The sequence below is a fragment of the Pelophylax lessonae genome (genome assembly GCF_965119305.1).
Source record: "Pelophylax lessonae genome assembly, chromosome: 5".
Taxonomy (NCBI): Eukaryota; Metazoa; Chordata; class Amphibia; order Anura; family Ranidae; genus Pelophylax; species Pelophylax lessonae.
Window position 1 is genome coordinate 300,004,017 of NC_138772.1, and position 15,314 is coordinate 300,019,330.

The window sequence follows — 15,314 nt, forward strand, 5'->3', positions numbered from 1 at the left end:
TAAACCTCTACTAGTAGATCTTCAAAGGACTGATAATGAGGCTCAGTGATAAACGTTCCTGACTAAAACAGTCTAGGGAACAGTTTGAGCAGTACTCATTTGGTTTTTGACCTCAAACTGAAATTCCAGAGCCAACTCCAATTCATATTCCGTAACAATTACATAATTTTTTTGATAAAAAGTTACACTAATGCTTAAGAGGATACTAATCAGTTATACACCAAAAGACCTATTTATTTTTTACAAGGTCCAGAGTTCTAATAAGAGGAATTAAACAGCTTAGGAGAAAAAGACCTTAAATTTGATACCTAAAAAAAATGTTATGTTATTCTGGTGAAAATAATGTTGGCTGTTGAATGGTGAAACTGTGCCATTTAGAAATATAGCTGTAATTGGGTGTGTTTTTTTTAGGGGGGCTGTGGGGGTGTGAGGGGGGGGGGGCTGTATGCAGAAGGCTTTTTACTTTACTGCATATAATGCAGTAAGGTAAAAAAAAAAACTTCTGCCTTTACAACAATTTTAACTATTTTAATTCCTTATAATGCTAGCCCTAGTAAATAGTCAAGAAGGTATATTATATTCATTTATTTTAAACATTTTTTTTTTACATTTCTTGAGTTGGATTCTGGTCTTTAGCCTAAACCACAATTATGTAAAGCATCCCAAGAGTTTTCATAGGCATTTTTTCCCACCGCTAGAAATGCCATGGGGGGTTTTCAAAGTGATTTGAATGAATGAATGGGTGGGTTTTCTCTGAATATTTCAAATTAATTAAATTGTGCTTTTGATTTGTGGTGCTCTGCATTCACCTTTATATCACATTGGACTTACACTGAAAGTGATATGAACTCTGATGCAATCATGTTGCCTATGGTATGGTGTAAAGCTTTTAAAATGTTTTAGAGATTGCTTAATAAAAATACTAATTTTATTGACTTAGTGTAAACGTTTACCTGTTGCCAAAAGTAGTTAGAAATGTCAGTTCTTTATCACACAATTCCCATTCTGAAACTTTGAACTTTTTGTAAAGTTACTGTAAGCCTCTCTAACACTACCTTGGGTAGGCTCTGCACTTTGCAGATGATTCCATATTGCTTTAAGTGACAATATTTTCTGTGATCCATGATAACTGACATAGTTTAGGAAACAGAAGATTTTATTAAGGGAAAAGCATGGTATGCTGCAATACAGGGAGCATAAAAGTAAAAAAAAAAAAAAATGGGACCCATGTTTTCCCTTCACTTGTGTTCGATAACTTCTACATGTATGCCTATGTATAAAACAGTAGTTAACAATGTTTACCTTACAGGGCTTGATATGGTGTCAGGATCTCTTGCCATTACAGTTCCAATTATTGTTCCTAATTCAATGTCTTCATGCACCTTAAACATATAGGTAGTTCTTCCAAACACAGGAGGCTCATCGGCATCTTCCACAGATATTTTCACAGTTGCAGTGTCTTTAAAGGGACCAAGGTAGTGAAAATGCGGATCCACATGTATATTCTCTACTTCCATTTTTAAGGTATAAAGCCTTTTACTTTCATAATCCAGTTTCTGTTTGAAAAAAAGATGTAATATTACACACCTGGAAGACGTTTTTTGGCTCTACAGACTGTATGCTAATTTTGAGGATTAATTTTACTTCTTCAGACTACAAACACTAAACTTATTCTCTCTGGAGAAGAGACACATGAGAGGAGATAGGATAGTGATATACAAATATCTCAATGGTGGTTCTAGCATAGTAAATAAACTATTATGTCTTAGGTAGCGTAAGAAGATACAGGGCCACTCATTGAAATTGGAGGAGAAGCAGTTTCACCTTAAACTGCATTGGGTATTTTTCACTGTCAGGGTGGTAAGGATGTGGAATTCACTTCAATAATTGGTGGTGTCAGCAGGAAGTATTGATAGTTTTAAAAAACTCTTGACTGGTATCTTAGCGAAAAAAGTATACAGGGTTACAGAAATTATTTTTGACATGAACACACACCCACACAGGCTGAACGGAATGAACTGGCGTCTTTATTCAACCTTACCAACTATGCAACTATGAAACTACTTGCTCCCTTTTGTAAATGTGGTAACATACCTTTTTTTAAAGGTCTATGATATTTTAAACCAGCAATAAGGAACGAAAGTAAACCTGTCATGTGAGAAATTCAAGAGAGGCCTATGCTGAAATACACACAAAAAAAACTAGTTTCTTGATTGTAATGCATGTGAATTGACCAAAAAAATGTGGAGTTGTTGACCTGAAACAAATATGAAAAAGTAATAACTCCCTCTAATAATATTATGTTTTGAATCAGTGACTCGAGGGAATAAAACAAGATGTTTAGAATGACAACCAGACAACTAGTATTTTAACACCTTCACCTTACCAAGATCAGTGATGCGGTGTGTCAGAGCGACACAACGCACCACCAAATGCCGCGCTACACGCCCCCGGGGCCCGTGCAGCGGCTTGTCCTGAAGGACATTATATGGCATCCAATCAGGACAATGAAGCCCCCACCTGGATATCATTCCACTATAGGCTGGGCGGGGAGCTCCATTGTCATGACTAGACACCGTATGATGTATCACGCAGTGATCGGTGGGGCTGTGCATCGCTCCAACACATTGTATCTCCGATCTCAGTAAGGAGCCTATGACATAGGCTTTTTACCACTTGATCAGCAGTTTTCAATCACAGATTATAACAATGTAATAGGAAATGCTGGTTATCAGCATTCCTCTATTCACTGCTGACAGGGCGTGAGTAGAGGAGAGCCAATAAGTGGCTCTCCTGACAGGGTGAGGCTGTGTTGATAATCAGTGTATTGATTTATCAGTGCAGTCCCATAAGCGATGCTTGCCAGTGCCCTCCAGTGATGTCCACCAGTTATGCAAATAAGTGTCCATCATTGATGCCAATCAGCGCCCATCAGTGCTGCTTTCAAATGCGCAGCGGTGATGCCTGTCAGTGCCTCCTCATCAGTGCCACCCATCAGTGCCATCTATCAGTGTTCATCAATGCTACCCATCAGTACCATCTATCAGTGCTCATCAGTGCTGCCCATCAGTGGCCATCAGTGCTGCCTATAATTGCCCATCAGTGATGCATATCAGTGCTCATCAGTGCTGCCTATCAGTGCCCATCAGTCCTGCATATTAGTGCCTCCTCATCAGTGTCAATCAGTGCCACCTTATCAGTGCCCATCAGTGCAACCTATCAGTGCCTGTCAGTGTAGCCTCATCAGTGCACATCAGTGAAGGAGACAAATTACTTATTTAGAAAATCTTGTAACAGAAAATCAGAAATTTTTTTTTTTTTTTTCAAAATGTTCATTTTTTTTTTCATTTGTTTAGCACAAAAATAAAAAAACTCAGTGGTGATTAAATACCATCAAAATAAAACTCTATTTGTCTGATAAAACATTTTGTTTGGGTACAGAATTTCATGACTGCGCAATTGCTGCAACTGCAAAATGCAGAAGCGCTGAAAATTGGCCTGGGCAGGAAATGGGTAAAAGTGCCCTGTATTGAGGCGGTTAAAGCTGGATACACACTATCCAACTTTTGTGGTTAGATTTCCTTCAGATTTAGCTTTTCTGTGTAGTGCAAGGGCCTGACAGATTGCATACACATTGAAAGTGTTTAGGTTTGACCTCATATTATATGGTTTTGGTAAGTCTAAAGGAAAAAGTCTTCAGAAAATCTTATAGTGTGTATGGCCCATAAGGAGAGGCAAGCATCCATGTTTCTTTTAACAGGTTTCCTTTAATTACACAATTCCATAATCAAAATCAACCTAAGTTCTGCTGCAATTAAAGCTCAAAAACACATTCTAATTAGTCCTAGATTTATTAACAGCTGCTAAAGAAAAAAATACAAAGCAGTGCTGTGTGATAATTACAAGAGCTATTCATTTTAATATTAATTTTAAGATAGAAACTGGAATAAAGAATTACAACATTAAAATGTTCTAGCCATAATATGCAAGAATGTTGTAACACTTGCCTCCTTGCATGGTCCAGGCTTGCATTTATTGTTCTATCTCCCACAGCCACTATTTTACTGCTCTTTGGCTATTGGGCATGAACATAGGAGTTTCCTGGCATCTTAGTGACTTTACTTTTTTCTTCTTCCAAGATCCTAATATATATATATATATATATATATATATATATATATATATATATATTTATTTATTTATTTATTTATTTAACTATTGGACTTTTGTTCCACTTTAAATAAACTTCCTTTTTTTTTTTTCCTTTTTCAGGGCTCTTGGGACATGATATGAACAGACTAGGTACCAGATACCAGATTTTTATCTGTTAATTTTCTCTTTTAGTTGCTTGTTTCAATAAGAAGAAAAGCTTGGGCACTGAATATTAGATTTAAACATTAGAAGAGAATACTACTTTTAATGTATCTAATTAAATTGCTTTATAACCATGGTACGTGATACTGCAGCCTAATAAACAAGGCCTATGACCCATGTTTCCTAAGTCTTTTTTATGGAGCGGCTATTTTTGATTATCCTTAGATAGCATATGTAAAACATGGGACACTTTAGACATACTGATTTGTTCCCTGGATCAAGAAAATAAATTGCGCTGACACTGCACCTTATATGACTGACAAATCAGAATTTCTGGGCATTTTCAACACAAAATTTGAAGAGACAATATCACCTTAGGACACATGAAGGGGAAAATTACAGTATCTCTTCAAAGGGTTCTCCATTACCTCCCTCCATCACTAGTCCAGAGTAGTAGTGAAGTCACCCTCTATGTGAGTGGTTCTCAGCCTCAGTCCTCAAGTACCCCCAATGGGCCATGTTTTCAGGTTTTTCTTTACTTTGCAAAGCTGGTTTGAATCAATATCAATGACATGGTATTCGTAAGAGCTATTTTATCTAAGGGAAACTCCCAAAACATGGCCTGTTGGGGGTACTTGAGGACTGAGGTTGAGAACCACCACTCAAGGTTATGTGACAGCGCTCAGGCCTAGAGATTGGTTCACTAGAGTACTTTCACAGGTTCCTTACACTAGAACATAACAAAGATAATATAAACAGTCATGCCCTGCTGCAAGGTTGGTCCAATTTCATGCACACCTCTCACACACTCTGAGTGGGCGCCAGCTTAGTTCGCACACCTGTGCATATAATAATAGCAGAAAAGTACGGACAGCCGCACTCCAAGCATTGTAGTTCATCTTTAGTAATGATTCACAAACAAAGCAGCAAAAAAAGCCTAGATAATCACAGTAGGGGAGAGAGAGGTTTTGCAATCCTCCGAGCGCTTAATCATAACTAACACATTTACCTCTCCCCCACTGTGTTCATCTAGATGTTTTAATGCTGCTTTGTTTGTGAATTGTTAATAAAGGTGGACTACAGGGCTTGGAGTGCAGCTGTCTGGACTTTATTTCTTTCATTATAGCAAAGATAATGTTTGAACAAATTTGATTTGTATAAATAAGCTAAATAGTGCATGTACATTGTAATGATATAGTGTTTTAATTTTCGTAAAGTACAGTATGAGATATGACATAAACATTTTTCTTAAAATAAGTTGTGCACTTATATTTTTCTAATGAAATGGCAGGGTAAGTGAAACTTAGGAAGAAATGATTATTATGAAAACATTGTACAATCTCACTAATGGACAATACTGACAGTTTCAGTATTGCATTTATTTTACAGGATGAGAAATGTATCTGTTTTATGATGTTTTCTAACAATAGTAACTCAATAGTTCTGCTAGTCCGTGGGTATTACCTTGGAAGCACATAGTTGCTTTTCTATTACTAGGCCAATTGGGTGACTTATTCTTCTGTGAGTCACTTGAGATATAGACTTTGGTCTGTTAATTAACTGGTTACTCAGTCTCCAAAGACTAATCCTTTTTTAGCTGACAAATTCCAGGCCACCAATTAATTCTAAATTTTACCACAGCTAAATACTACAAGTTTGAAACTCATTAACTATTGTAGGTTTATTTCATTTTTTGATATGTTCATAGGAAAGGATATAAAACTTGACATACTTGAAGAATTACCAACTATTAAACATTTGTAACGTAAGCTCTGTTCAAATCAATAACAATTTCTAATTTCAAATACCCTAAAATCCTAAACAAAACCCATTATTTCTAATTTTTATAAAGCTTTTAGGGGTGCAAATATGCTGATTGGACAGGAGGAGGGTTAGCTCCACACAATTCCTAATTTTCCTCAAATTGCATGTAGAATGTCATGTGATGGGTAGAAATCTAAATGATGTTAAGCTGAAGTTTAGACGTGGACTATTTTGCATAGTTACATTAGTCCAGCTTGTAAGTGTGCATGTGCCATACCTAGCATGATCCTGTGGAAGCTAGGGATCACTGTAGGAGGCATTTAAACTGCAGTGATCGCAGCTTATTTATGGGTCCCATTAGGGCTTTTTTTCAGCGGGAACATGGGGGAACGCATTTCCGCCGCTTCTTCCACTGAATGTATGTATTGTCAAAGGGTGCTGGGCTGTGCTGCAGGGTCTGTTAATGCTAGCTGCTGGGGTATCTTTATTGCTGGAGGTGATCTTTTTTTTGCAGGTGGGTATACTGTTGCTGGGAAGGTCTGTTTTTGCTGTTAGGGGATCTATTGTTACTTGGGGTGGGTCTTATGTTGCTGGTCGTCCATTATTGCTAGGGGGAATCTATTGTGGCTGGGGGTCTATTGTTACTGGCTGCAGGGGGTTTTATTATACTGCTTATCTTATTAACGAATTCCATACAAATTACTTAGCACAACAAAGGATACTTGGTTCTGTATTCTCTAAAAAAGGGTAGTACTGGGAGATGGGTAGGTGGTGGAACCACGGGACAGTGCTTGAAGGTAGTTATGGGCAGAGACAAGGGGTGACTTGGAGAGTGGGAGTTCCTGTACTAATTCTCTGAGAAAAAAAGCCTTGGGCCCCGTGCCGTGAGGTTGCCCCTCTACATAGTGAAAAAAGGAGGTCACTCCCTGAGGACTGACACCATTCAAAGAATATTTTGTATTTCCTCAATCAAGTGCAAAGCATTATATAGCATTCTCTGCTGTTTGAAGTGGAGGAGCAGGGTGATGTTATCACAATCTCCACATCATGCAAAAAAGATAACTCTTTACATTCATTGAGAAAATGCACAGTGTTCTTTAACCACCTTACGACCAGTCACTGTGCCTCTACTGCGGCACAGTGGCTCGTTATCGTCCAGCGATGTAGTACTACGTCGCTGGACTCCTCCCCTTGTGGGCGGCGCTCGCGCGGCGCCGGAGGCTCGCTCCCGCTGTATTCATTCACAGCGGGAGTCGGGCCAGGGGAGGAGCAGTGGTGATCGCCGCTGCTCTTCCCCAATCGTCGGGGAATCGAGTTTGGAGATCCATCCGCTTGTGTAAACAGAGCGGGCGGATCTCCTAAGTGACAGGCAGGGTCAGATTGCAGGGTTCAGCATAGCTGAACATGCGATCTGTCCCTGTGTCACTCAGTCACCTCCCCCCACACACGTTAGTAAGCACCAGGCATACATTAACCCCTCCCTCTCCAATAAAATTAACCCCTTCCCTGCCAGTGTCATTTTTACAGTAACAGTGCATATTTATAGCACTGATTACTATAGAAATGTCACTGGTACCCCCAAAAGTGTCAAAAATGTCAGTCAAAGGTCCGATCTGTCTGCCGCAATGTCGCAGTCCCGCAAAAAAAATCGCAGATCGCCGCCATTACTGGTTAAAGAAAAAAACACCAAAAATGAAAGAAATCTTTCCCTTAGTTAGTAAATGCAATAACTTTTGCGCAAACCAATCAGAATACGCTTATTGTGATTTTTTTTACCAAACATAGGTAGCAGAAAACAAATTGGCCAAAAATTTTAAAAAAATTAGATTTTTACATTTTTTTTTGGGGGGGTCGGGGAATTTCCTATAAAAATGTGAAAAATATTGTTATTTTTTCAAAATGTATGCTCTTTTTTTGTTTATAACGCAAAAAGTAAAAATCGCACAGGTGATTAAATACCACCAAAAGAAAGCTCTGTTTGTGGGAAAAAAAGGATGTAAATTTTTGGGTACGGCGTCGCACGACCGCGCAATTGTCAACTAAAGTCGCACACTTCCGAATCGTAAAAAGTGGCCTGGACGTAAGACAGCAAAATCCTCCGGTGGTAAAGTGGTTAAATGGCTCCCACGCCAAGTGAGTGACCACCTGTGTTCATTAAGCATCAGGGCAGATGCCCGGCAGGGGACCCAGAATCTAGCAGTTATCACTATAGCCTTGTCTACTACAGTGATTTCCAGCCTACACAAGAATCTGCCAGGTATGGCACATGCACGCTTACATTGGTCTGAGCTGGACTAATATAACTAGGTAAAATAATCTATACCTAAACTTCAACTTTAAATGTGGACTAAATTTCATAGATCTGAATGTGGGAAAAAATGCATTTCAGTGTTTTTCATGGTGATTTATGATTTTCAGAAAGCTTTATGAGAAAAGACCAAAGGCTACTTCATAGGCTGTTTTGTCTTACATCTGCTGCAGACTGAATAAGCTTAGCTTGACTGCCAATGCCACTAGCCCCACCCTCATATCTTAGAATCCTGGTAGAATTTCTAAATGAAGTGGCCTCAGCTATTTTTATACCCATTATCTCATCAAACATGTTTGACAGGAGCTTTCCAAACAATTTTGCACAATTTTGCATTATTTGAGACTCAGTAATACACACTTTTGTAGTTTGATTTAGATATTCTGCTCTGTTTTCCTATATTCCTATAGACTGACAAATGTGCAAAAATGTTACATACTGTATAATATATATATATATATATATATATATATATGCAAACCCTGGTCCTATCTATGATGAGATTGGTAAGATTACAAAACTGCAAAAAATTGTGTTTATGTAGGCAGAATGTGCAAAAAAGGAAGGCAGAAAGTATTACAGAGTGCAGAGGGTATGATAGCAGGCGATATGTGCAGGAGATCAGCGCACAGGGTATGAAAGGGGTCATTATATGCAAGAGAGGAATGCATATGGTAGTACAGCCTGTAACACATGGAGGGGAGGAAAACTGAGGGTATGACAAAGTTCAGTAGTAAAAGGAGAAGAGGTAAAATGGCATGGAGGATATTGAAACAGGCATGTGCAAAAGAGTTGTGTGAACAGTTTAAAAACAGACCGAATATGCACAAGAGGAGCTCAGAGGGTATGACAGCAGGAAACGTGAAACTGAGGAGTGTGAAATGTATGATTGCAGGCAATATATACATCACAGTAGAGCAAAGGGTACAACAGAAGGCAGTATATAGAGAGAGGAGTGCAGAGTGTATGACAGTGGGAAGTATGTACACAAAAGGAGTGTGAATGTTATAACAGAGGGCAGTTTGTGCAATGGAGGACTGCTATGATACTGAGCAGTATGTGAAGGATAGGAGTGTAGAGGGTAGGGATAAGCTAACTGTTTGGTTTAGACTAAACTTGATCTGTTTGAGCATTTGAACTTTAGAAGGTTTGGCCCCCTGTTAGATGGGAGCCCAAAATCATATATATAGAAGTGATATTTCTACCACTTCTTTAGATATGACAATGTCTAAGTGTCACTGGTTACTAAGGAAGCTTGCACCCACTACTGTTTTTACAGGGAATACTTGCTCCTTTTTGGAAAAGCGGTGGGAATATCAGTGACATCACTGCCCAAATATGGACACTGGCCATATTTGGTCAATGATGTCACCACTATCCCCGCACCCTTCCCTTATATAGCTGATGACAGCTTGGGAAGCTGTCATTGCGGTATGTGTACAGTCATGTGCGGCACATCATGAGTTTTTTTTTTTTCACTCCCCCAATGATTTGGTTGGTATCATGATTGAAATTGGATTTACAACCATCGACTTTTGTTGAGGATTTTTTTTTTTATACAGGGCTTGTTTGGTGTCTTTAGCTCTAGTATCTAGATAACCATTTTTTTTTATTATGGATATTGTGTGTGTGTGTGTGTGTGGGGGTGATATCTGTAGGTCACATCATTATGAAAGGTGACTTGCCGATTTCAATAAGCCCCCCCCCTATAGACCCCTACTGACACTGGTCAGGGTTTTGAGGATGAGGCCCTTGTTTTCATCAACACTGGGACAGAGTGCTTTGCTGGTGGCTTTCCCTAGTAAGACACTCAACTCATATTGAGGGCAATATGGTCTAGTTCGGTTCAGGATAGGGTCACCACATGCTCACCCCTTCCTTTCATGCCCAGTCAGGCTATATGTTTGGACTAAGGGTCTGCTGTGGATTTTAGAGGGATCTTATACTTTTTATTTTTTTTATTTACTTATTCCCCCTTAAAATCTATATCAGACCCCAAACCTATTCTGACATTTCTCTCCTACATGAAAAAATCAGCTTTTTTTTGCTAGAAAACAACTTACAACCCCCAAACATTACATATATTTTTTTAAGCAGAGGCCCTAGAGAAAAAAATGGTGAGTGTTACAATTTCTTATGTCACACGGTATTTGCGCAGTGTTTTTTTTCAAACGCAATGTAAAAGAAAAAAATGCACTCAATTTATTTTGTTGCACAAAAACACAATATAATACCCGATTGCCTGGTAAAATATAAGAGATGATGTTATGCTGAGTAACTAGATACCTAACATGTCACACTGTAAGATTCCGCACACTAATGGAAAAGCAACAAACTATGGGACGAATGACCTATGTAAGCATTCTCCTTTTTTGAGTGAGCAGGGGGGGGGGGGGGCTTTACATGTTTTTATTGTTTGTTTTATTTAAAAATTCTTTACACTGTATTTTTCATTTTTTTTTATCAACTTTAATGCTATCACAAGGGAGAGACAACATCCTTTGTGAAAGCATGGGCTGTGACAGGTCCTCTTTATGAAAAGATGTGAAGTCTATTAGACTCCAGATATCACCTCTGGCCTCCAAACCAGTCAATCAGACACAGATTGGTGTGATCGGCTGCTTCACTGGCTGGTAACCAGCCAGTAAACACAAAACTGGAACCGTAAGTGACAAAATACTCATTGCTTCCGATTTCTTAGACCATAGAAATGATTGGGTATATTCCATTTCTCGATCATTTTTAATAATCAGCCAGTGGAACTGCCAGCTGCAGTCCTGGGTTCTCCAGTGGGACAGGAGAGCCCAGGAAGTCAGCGAAAGGCAAAGGGAGGGGGGACCTCCTTCCACTGCCTGTATAATAATAATTAGCTGCTAGCATCACTTTCACAAAAAAAAAAATACACTACAAAAATAACTTACTGGCCAGACCAACAGGTAAAAATAAAGTGAAAAACAAACACAGGTAGCATATCTAAGAATTGGTAAGCTGCAAATATTATATTTTAATTAGGGTTAATACAGCTTTAGGCCTTTTTAGATAAGAGACATGCTTTTTAATATCTTTAATATATTTTGCCTGGTACACATCAGAAAATTCTGTTATTGTGTTCTGATGAAGGGGGGAAACCCCCCCCCCTCGCCACAACACAGCAGTCAGTGCTCTCAGCCATTGGCCGAGAGTGCTGATCAGCAGATTTTTTTCAGTCATGCCCCTCCAACAAAAGTGGGCCAATCGGCCGCCTTCTTTTCGGCCGGGTGCCATACACATGGCTTAATGTCAGCTGGTTTCTATTGAACTGGTTTCTATTTACTAGTAATGGCAGTGATCTGCGATTTTTAGCGGGACTGCAACATTGCGGCGGACCCCTAACTGACATTTTTTTGACACTTTTGGGGGGACCAGTGACATTACTACAGTAATCAGTGCTAAAAATATGCACTGTTACTGAGATAATGATACTGGCAGGGAAGGGGTTAACATAGTGGGGGATCAAGGGGTTAAATGTAAGACTAGGGGAGTGTTTCTAACTGTATGGGGGTTGGGCTTTTGAAATTATCACAGAGACCTGTGATCCTATAAAGAAGGATCACAGGCGCTCTGTGATCATTCCAGAGAGAAGAACGGTCGGCTGTGTTTACAACATATGACCGTCCTTCTTTCTCAGCGATCAGAGAACGATCACGGGTGCCTGGCAGCAATCTAAGGCACCGGCAACGTGCATCGGAATCCCCACTGTTGAGTGGGGGCTGGAGCGTAGTGCCGGTGGCGCACGCTCGCCCCCTAGCTGCAGACGCGTGACCGATGTAGAGCTACGCCGGTTCGCACATGAGGGCCAGCCTGCCGCAGTAAATCTGCAACGGGCAGTCTTTAAGTGGTTAAAATACCACCTTTTTTAAAAAATGTATATTGTCTAGCCCAATTGTGGTGTGAATTTTTTAAACTATCTTGTGAAACTTTACTGTATATAACATATGAAATATAAAGTAAAAATATATATTTGTGATTTTTTTTTTTTTTTACTTGATTGTTACTTATTTGTCTGTTTCATCCACTCTGTTCCCAAATTAATAATAACACAAATCTTAAAACAACACACGCAACCTGATTTGACAGATAACCCTTCCAGCCTTGCCCTGACACACTGAAATCAAGGAGACGTTACTAGGAAATGTTTGATGGAAAGCCAGCTAAATAAAATGTGTTCTGTCCATTAACTTAGTAATAATTTTTTTTATCAGACATTATGCCAAATCGCTGAAGTTATATTTCCCTTACAATGCATAATACAGTTATTTACAAATAAAAATGTAAAATATGATGTATTACATACGAATGAAGATTATTACAGCATATATTGATTATATATGACATAATGCTAGAGAAAAAAAAAGCAATTAATTACAGTAAAAAAAGTTTATATACAAGGGATACCAAAACCCATAAAAATCTGCAAAAAATACTGCAGAGAAAATGAATTATTTAGGAATAATTATTTCTTGCTATGGTATAAAATGTAAGCTTACATTTTTTGCATTGGATTTATTTATCTATACATTTCAGACAGATTACCATTTAATTCTTCTCATCATGTTTAAATATTTGATCACACATCCTCCAAGTTCACAATTTATTATTGAATGGTATCCTACAGTCCCTAATCCCACTGTTTGCACTGTAAGAAAAAGTGGCACTGACGATGGCATTAGAAGGGTGCATTCCAAATATTAGAAAATGTGTAGTTCCAGGGAATAAGGAGATATATAAAATAACTCAAAATCTGGAATATGACAAGAATGTAAATGGATGCATAAAGAGTAGGAGAGCTTAGAAGTCTAAACGTTTTTAGGAGGGACCCTGGTATTGTAGTGGTGGTAATTGTGACAAATTGGAGGGTGGGATAATGCAGCTTTTGCTTTTCTACAGAAATACTTCTTATGATGGTCCTGTGCTTAAACCATGTGGTGACCTAGGTTTAATGGTAGACAGTATGTAGGAACTGTTTCAGGATGACAAGAAGGAGATATTTGAGGAGGAAGGTATTGTTGAAGAAAATAAAATGACTGTCTGAAATTAGATAAGACACTTGACAGTTAAACTGAACTCAAGCTAGACCTTTGTCTTAACACCACCGTTTTTAAGTACAAGGATAACACATACCAGAAACGTGGCTGTACTATAAGCTCACCTGTATGTTTCATTATAGTTAACCACTTTAATACAGGGCACTTCCCTCCCTTCCTGCCCAGGCTAATTTTCCCCTTTTAGCGCTGTTGCATTTTGAATGACAATAGCGCGGTCATGCAACACTGTACCTACACCAAATTTCTGTCATTTTCCCCCCACAAATAGAGCTTTCTTTTGGTGGTATTTGATCACCTGTGGGTTTTTTCCTTTTTGCTAAACAAATAAAAAAAGACAGAAAAGTTTGAAAAAAAAAAAAAAGTTTTTTTGTTTATGTTATACAATTTTGTAAATAAATAAGTTTTTACCTGCACTGATGAGCACTGATGAGACTGCACTGACAGGCACTGATGAGGAGGCACTGATGGGGTGGCACTGATGGGGTGGCACTGATAGGCGGCACTGATATGCAGCACTGATAGGCACTGATATGTGGCACTGATAGGTAGCACAGATATGCAGCATTGGGGGGCACTGATAGGCGGCACTGCTGGGCACTGATAGGCGGCATTGATGGACACTGATAGGTGGCACTGACGGGCACTGATAGGTGGCACTGACAGGCACTAATGGGCACAGATAGGCGGCACTGGTGGGCAATAATGGGCACTGGTGGGCGACACTAAAGGATGGCAATGATGGGCACTTGTGGGCAGCACTGATAGGGAGGACACTAGCAGGCAGCACTGATGGGGAGGGCAATAGGGGGCTCCCTGAGCCCTGATTGCCATCCCTGGTGGCCATGGTGGGCATCCCTGGGGTCATAGTGGGCATCCCTGGGGTCATAGTGGGCATCCCTGGTGGATCTAGTGGCATCCCCCCCCCCTGAGGGTCTGCACTGGTAATCAATGATCTGATTACCAGTGCCGACCCCCCCCCCTGTCAGGGGAGCCGCCGATCGGCGCTCCTTTACTCGTGCCTATCAGGCACGAACTAAGGAAAGCCGATCAACGGCTGTTCCTGTTTATGATGTGACCAGCCGTGATTGGACACGGCTGATCACATGGTAAAAAGCTACGTCAGTAGTCTCTTTACCGAGATCGGAGATGCAGGGTGTCAGACTGACACCTCGCATCACCGATCGCCGCTCTGTGCGCCCCCGGGGGTGCCCAGAGCTGTGTTATCCTGCCGCTGTCATATGAAGTCCGGTCAGGATAACACAACCACATTCCCGCCGTCATTTGCCTATTGGGTGGGCGGGAAGTGGTTAACCTGTACCCCTGGAAAAGTTGGAGATGTGACCCTTTAGGAGAATAACGATTTGGCCCAGTTATTTATAGACTAGGTGATAGCTACTGTATGTCCACTGAGTTGTCTTTGAGTGGGGACTAAAACTTTGGTGTTGTGTTCAAATAAAGGGGCAACATAATTACTGTATGTTTTAAGTTCAAGGAATATGACAATTTTTTTTAGCAATATAAAGGATAATTGGCAAATATAGACTAGTCTTTTTTGTCATCTTTTTTATACCTGACCTTAAGCCTGTTTTGATGTAATGTGTCAGGAATCTGGCATGCTTTCCCCTAAAAAAAAAAAAAAAATCTAATATGCTGTCCTTGTAATTTCTGCTCTGTTAGTCTATAATTCTGTCCTCTTTCACCAATGTCTCATATGTTTGTGCTCTAGATATTTAGGGCTCCTCATTTCCAAGCATGTGTGTGTCTAATATGTTTGTGGTATAGATAGTTAGGGCTCCTCATTTCCCAGCATGTGTGCTTATAATGGATCTGGTCAATTTAAGACA

At 39.6% G+C, this 15,314-nt stretch overlaps 1 protein-coding gene across 1 annotated transcript in view; it reads right to left on the reverse strand.

Moving 5' to 3' along the window:
• LOC309556022 (cadherin-10-like) overlaps nucleotides 1-15,314 on the reverse strand; it is a 385,953-nt gene that overhangs the window by 72,473 nt on the left and 298,166 nt on the right. Inside the window, exon 6 of the mRNA XM_082258290.1 lies at nucleotides 1,303-1,556. Within this exon, the coding sequence (XP_082114416.1) occupies nucleotides 1,303-1,556 (254 nt within the window). The remainder of the gene's footprint in view (nucleotides 1-1,302; nucleotides 1,557-15,314) is intronic.